Consider the following 6,976-nt stretch of genomic DNA (forward strand, 5'->3'; position numbering starts at 1 on the left):
ATCAATTGTGTTTCCAAAACTCGTTTCAGATTGCTGAAGTCATGATGTGCATACTTCTCCGCGAGTGATATAAGAAGAAATAAATGCTCGTATCTCACTAGAGTTCAACGAAATTGTGATTTAACTAATCGAAACAGGCGTGCTCCGTGAAAAATAAACTTGAACATTAATGTTGCTAAATAAACAGCTGACATGATCTTGAATACAACGCTAAAGAAGAAAGAAGAGAAATAATGGAAACTAAACTTGGAAACATAGAACAAATTTGGACTTACCATTAGCAGAACTTGAGAACGAACGTGAAACGTTTTCACCGAAGAAGAAGAGTTAAGCTTTACAGTTGGTTATAGAATCCATAAAATGTAGAAACATTGAGTAATTCAGAGCCGAATGTAATTTTTGACTGTAACATTTTTTTTTTTTAATTTTTGAGTTAGCTCATATTATTGTGAATCGCGTAGTAAAAGTAACGAATTAGAACCTCTCCACATACAAATATTTAGTCTAGAGTTATTGAGCACATATATACAGATTCCGTTTTTTAAATACTTTCTGATTAAACTTGTTGCAACAGCCAGCAATTTGCTTTTTCGCTTAATCCAAACCATCACGGATATACCGTTATATGCGGTGATTCTAAATAATCGGTCAAACTCTCTATAGAKCCCGAGACGCATACTAAATGCTCTGCTGGAATGCTACACAATGGCGGATGTATGCGAGCGTACCGACCACATTTCGCATTTGTATATTCACCTTTACAGAATTGCTGTCTCTTCAATAGGAAGGCCGGCGATGAAACACTATACGAAGATACATTCATTGGTGTTGAAGTTTCTAAAACGAAGCTTGCCTCGGACGATCTTYTAGCGTTTATTTCCATTAACTTCGAATTCATATTAACTGGTTTTGTGTAGGGTGTAGCTAGAGAGGTCATCTCGTTCATACTCTGTGACTTATTTGACGATTGTGTCGATAAAATATTCTCCTCATCAAATACTGCACTTTTAAAGCTATGTGATGAGGATTCTTTTATATGTACTTGCCGGGGTGCTCGTTGTTGTTTTGATAATCTTATGGAGTTTTCTTTGAGCATTTTTTCACTAGGGAAATTCTTCACAGTTATGTATGTCTTGACGCTCAACTCAGAATTCGTCCGGCTTTTGAATGGAGCAGCCATATTGGCGGAATTTAGCTTTTAGCTTCAAAATTTCTTATTTTTGATTTTTACTAGAGAATTTTTATTCATTTTTCAAGGGATGGAAAAAAGTCTCAATACATTTTTGAATTTGTCAACCGGCATACTTCATAACTTCATTGCCCTATCGTTTACATTTCTCTCCAAAGATTGTTACAATGTAATAGAAATTTATTTTTCATAATAATTGATGTTGACATACTTATCCCATATTTAGAAGAGTATTTTAGACTAAACATAATACTAGTAAGACTTTTTAATTTAAATTTTATGCGAAAACCCGATCTTCGAAATATTTTTGTTTTTTAGGTTTGTATGACTTCCAATGACTTCTGTCCCAAATGTCACATCAGAAATTAACAACAGCGCGCCAGTCGTTTCTTCTTTTAGCAATTCGGTGCCAATTTCAGCTACCAAATGCATCCAGGTCCTTTTCCACTTGATCTCTCCATCGGAATGGACGTCTTCCTCTTTTTCCCCCGGTGGGTATTGCATCAAATACTTTCAGAGCTGAAGTGTTTTCATCCATTCGGTCGACATGATCTAACCAGCAMAGCCGCTGTCTCTAAATTCSATGCACAATAAATATATATTATATAACTCATACAGCTCACCGTTCCATCGAAAGCGATATTCACCGTTGCCAAAGCGCAAAGTAGCATAAATCTTCCGCAGAACTTTTCTCTCGTAACGTAGACTCATCAGATGTTGTCATGGTCCATGCCTTGGCACCATCTAGTAGGACGGGAATAGGGAGTGACTTATAGAGTTTGGTTTTTGTTCATCGAGAGGACCTTACTTTTCAATTGACTACCCAGTCCGAAGTAGAACCTGTTGACAAGAGTTATTCTGCGTTGGATTTCGGGGCTGACATTGTTGTTAGTGTTAATATTGGTTCGAGGATAGACGAAATTATCTACGACATCGAAGTTATGACTGTCAACGGTAACGTGGGAGCCAAGTCGCGAGTGCAACGACTGTTAGATAGATGACAGTAGATATTTCCCCTTGAACTCGTTCAGCTCCAGACCCATTTGCTTCGTTTCCTTATCCAATCTGGAGAAAGCAAAACTAAAGTCAATATAATCGGCATACGTAAGCACCTGTACCTGCTCGATCCAAGAGAAGATTGAAGAAGTCGCATCATCATCCAGTGTGTCGATCCTCTTTTCATGGGTCTTTTCCAAAATTTGGCGCAGTTTGTTGACGGTGCAATACGCTCGATAGAGCTTTAAACGCGATGTTGAGGAGGCTTAACCCACAATAGTTGGCGCAGATTGTGGGGTCTCCCTTTTTGTGGATTGAGCAGAGAGCACTTAAATTCTAATCGTTGGGCATGCTTTCGTCCGACCAAATTTTACAAAGAGCCCATGCTTGCTCCTTATCACTTCTCCCCGCCGTGTTTGAATAGCTCGGCTGGCAATCAATCGGCCCCCGCTGCACTGTTGTTCTTCAGACGGTTAATTTCTTTTCGAACTTCTTCATGTTCCTGCAATATAACGTCTGCTTAATCGTCATCGTATGGAGAATCGGGTTCACCTTCTCCTGGCATTATGCTTTCACTGCCATTCAGCAGGCTGGAGACGTGTTCCCTCCATAATTGGTGCATACTCTGGGCAGTGATTACTAGATAACCTTTGGGAGTTATACAAGAGTACGCTCCGGTTTACGCAAGCGAGGAAAGTTCTTAGACCGCCAGTTACTTAAGAGTGGCGAGAAACGATTCTTTTACAAATGGCTCAAGCAGCTCACGACTTCCGGTCATAGACCAAGTATCCTCGGGGTTGCCAGAAAACATCCGTTTAAAGTGAGAAGGCGAAACATCCCCTCTACAGGGTTGTGCGCTGGGTTTGGGAACCGCCACGTAAAAACACTACCAAGGAAATGGAAGCAACAGCCTTCAGACTATAATAAGTATTAAATTAAAGCTCATTCAATATCTATTATACTCACCATATGTTGTTCGGCTCATATCAAAACATTATGTTATTTGATTTTTGCTTTTGTACGCGTTTAAGCAGCCAACTGAGCTAAAATCTTACTAATTGAAACATCGAAAATGCATGATTTTTTCTTTTGCATTTCGAATTGCCGCAGCGAAAAGGTAGCAATTAAATGCATATCTATCCAAGCGGCATATGACAAACCGCCAAATCGACCAGCTACACAGTTTCGCGTAAATGCTGCCTTRTTTCATGCATATACTCSTACATACATGCATACATATTTACACACGCATGCAAAAGTTGACTATTGAATTTTCCAATCAAATTGGCAGTTTTCAATCGAGTTCATTCATACAAAACCCATTCGAATGAAATGGCCGCGACGCAGCGGATAGATACAGGCAGAGGGTAGACACTACATACATATGTACATTTCTACATATGTACATTTCTACATTGATTTTTATACACATGTATAACTGTGTATGTGCGTTGAAATTTAAATAAAAAACCACTGCACAAACATTTTTTTCTGTTTAAAGCCGTTTTTATGCCATTAAATATACAGACAACGTCCGCCAACCGCTAAAAACCTAAAAACCAGCGCAAATGATAGTCTCCATTTGCATATTTTGWTTTTTTGCGCTTTTTTAAATCATTTTCAATTGACTAACCTACACAAGCTTTTAATTAGTTGCCAATTTGACTGCGAGAATTATTTCGTTTTTATCTTTTCACATTTTGCTTTTCGTTAAATTTCACATCAACAAGCAATCGCCGTCTATTATCATCAGCCATTTCCGCTTCCGCTTACTAATTTAACTGGTTTTTACGCGCCTGATATGCACATACATACTTACAATATTGGTATATGTGGTTATATGCAATCGTATGAGGTAATTGGCACCCTGTAATTTCAGTCATAATCACCTCACAGTGATTAACACAGACTCTACAATTACGACAACGTATGCGGACGACACTGCACTCCTGGCGTCGGCATTTCTACTACTGCCTTCAGGAAACTGCAATTGATAGCTTTAGAACTTTGGCTCATCAAGTGAAGATTTAATAATGAAAAGTCTATATAGTTAGCTTGCTACCATTTGTTGTATAGGTCAGTTGCTACCAAAACTAAGAAATCTCAGCCCTGGTTAAGATTTACGCAACTGTACTAGCTCCCAAGATCAAGATTCCTACTCAGTTTAAAGAGCAAGCTATTTATACATTTAKACAAAAAAAGCACCCAGAAATTGTAATTAATTCCCCGCGTAAATGATGTTTCAAAAAAAGTATTTTGCCAAGTTGGTAAGACTGTTGAACGCGAAATGTAAACCAGTTTGATTACAGCAACTTCTTAAATCGGAACACCTCTATAGTGCATTGCGATTTTCACTTCTTCTTCTGCAATGCATAAAAATATCGAACAGAAAATGTGTCTCAAAGTTTAAATTTTCCTACCAAATTTCGTTTGCGGAATCACTACGAACATTAGAAATGGCTTCCGGTGATTCACTTTGATCGAAAACACAAGCCTACGTGTGGTACRGAGTCTTTAAAGACGGTCGAAAGATCGTTGAAGACATGCCTCGTTCTGGACGACCTTCGATCTTTTCAACCGATGAAGTTATTTAAAAAGAGTGAGTATCGTGTGTCAAGTATTAGAGAGGTAGCAAGATAGCTTAACATCTTTTTTTTTCAAAAAGAATAATTCATACAGGTCTCTTTGAATATGCTTAATCGTGCGAATTGTGAAAGAACTCTTCGTAAAGATATATAAGCTACGCGCAACGCTCTAAATATCGGATACCAATGGCACGAAAATGGACGATGGAGTTGGTGCTGGGATATACTGACCAGAGTGAGGCATAAGGCAATATTTTAAGTTGTCGTACCACTGCAACATACTTCAAGCTGAGGTCTTTGCAATTGTGAAGTCGCGGAGCTGGCCTCTAATGCACCTGCAGGCAATTCCAGAGTYAACATCTACGTAGACWGCYAAAYAGCRATCAAKGCAGTAACCTARTAACGTACTCGATAGRAGAGACTGTAGGAACATAATGGAAATACTAACTGGYYACTGTATGGCGGCKACACACACTCGCAAAATGGGGCTGACAGATCGAGAAGATTGCAGGAAATGCCTAAAGCAGGGCACCAGGGATCTCTTGTGCCTTTGTCACGAATAGGCAACACTACGCTGTAAGCATCTGGGGTCTCCACGGCACACTGGAGGAGGTATCGATAGTGAATCCACAGAKTTTGTTAAAACTCACGTCAATTGCAGGCATCATAAAGGATGACTACTCGACTTGAACCTAGTAACTGAACTCCATCTGATAACGCAAARGACCAAAACTGGTCTATGCGTGGGTTAYTGTCCTACCAGATTAACATAACCTAACTTAATATAATTTATTGCAATAAAACTAAGTTTAGGTTTACGGTTTGCAATATAAGTCAAGAAGATACCGAACTCGGTTGTAATTTATTCACGATTTGATCAATTAATGAGTGTTTAATGCTTTCGCAACATATTTTCAACTGTATGCCGAGGATGTTGTAATAATTATATTATTATTTGCTAAAAAATATCTAATTATTATTGAAAAAATAGTAGAGTTAGAATTGGTKTTTGTCTTTCTTCATCTACATACTTAGTAGGTATTCGATTGTCGTCTAGAGTCCACAACGTTTACTATTTCCAACTCAAACGAGTTTTGAATATAAAGATGTTAAATCAATGTGTAACAGCATGGTTTTTCCATCGGCTTGGCATATGGTGATAATGACATATTGATAGTCAAATAAATATCCACTTAAATAACAATATTCGGCGTTTTCGTATATATTTCAAACATTCAGCAGCCATTACATTATGTCTCTTTTCAGTCCGTAAGCCGTGATTACACACATTCCGTGTTATCATTTCTTCACTCCCAGCATTATCTTAAAACACAAATTATTGCTATTAAATATGATTGTCCGCCATGAAAAGTCATCTTATGTGCTTATTGGCAAATAAAAAAAGCTTCTACGAAATTGGCAATGGAAGCCAATATAGCGACCCATAACAGCTGTTGCCAACAGCAAGAGAAATGAATATCATGCTCAATAAGAGAATATTGCGTGAACTAAATTTGTTCGACATCACTATTTGAGTCACATGAAATATTCATAAAGTGGCTTTGTTATGTAGATATCAATATTTGCAAGTATGCACGCATARCTTCGTAAACCATAGATTATGTACACACATACACATGTATATCTCTGTATTTATTTTTAACGCTCTAGCAACTTGTAGCGGAGTGTAAAATGATTCTGTTCATCTACCGGTTACTTGTAACATCTAAACCAAATATTATATACTTGTATATCAAACTAATGAGGATGAGTAGACTAGYCGATTTCCAAACATCTATGCGAATTGAGTAAAAATTGAGATATCTTGATAAAACTTGGTACAGCTAAAATTTTAAACAGGGAACACCTAGTGATTTGAGTGAGTAAATCAAATAAATACATAGCATTTCCATTTKCCCATTGAAGGACGACGCTACGATATGATTGAGAAGATGAAAACTGCGGCGAAGGAGGAGCTAAACATGACCACAAAAACTTACTTTGAAGAGAACAATGTAAATGTTCATAAATGAATAAATACACTGCAGAAATACAAAATCAGCGATACTTTTCGAAAAAACCTCAAATAGAAATATTTTATTGAAATTGCTAYAAATATCTTCTCCTAGACTCCTTATACTGAATATAATTACAACAAGTAAGGAAGCGCTAAGTTCGGGTGTCACCGAACATTTTATACTCTCGC

The 6,976-nt window shown here is 37.7% G+C and overlaps 1 protein-coding gene and 1 long non-coding RNA gene across 2 annotated transcripts; both read right to left on the reverse strand.

Annotated features, from left to right (window-relative positions):
- Nucleotides 1-51: 51 nt before the first annotated feature.
- On the reverse strand, nt 52-575 carry LOC108969521. The gene is made up of 2 exons (XR_001993392.1): nt 276-575; nt 52-210 (listed from the first exon to the last, which is right to left on the reverse strand). It is a non-coding gene; the product is annotated as an uncharacterized LOC108969521 (long non-coding RNA).
- An 8-nt stretch (nt 576-583) lies between these two features.
- On the reverse strand, nt 584-1,280 carry LOC108969520. Its single transcript, XM_018934279.1, has one exon. It carries the CDS (start codon nt 1,178-1,180, stop codon nt 608-610), a length of 573 nt encoding a protein of 190 aa, XP_018789824.1. The 5' UTR covers nt 1,181-1,280; the 3' UTR covers nt 584-607.
- Between the last annotated feature and the right edge of the window lie 5,696 nt (nt 1,281-6,976).

This window comes from Bactrocera latifrons, unplaced genomic scaffold (assembly GCF_001853355.1).
Source record: "Bactrocera latifrons isolate USDA-ARS-PBARC rearing strain unplaced genomic scaffold, ASM185335v1 scaffold_255, whole genome shotgun sequence".
Taxonomy (NCBI): Eukaryota; Metazoa; Arthropoda; class Insecta; order Diptera; family Tephritidae; genus Bactrocera; species Bactrocera latifrons.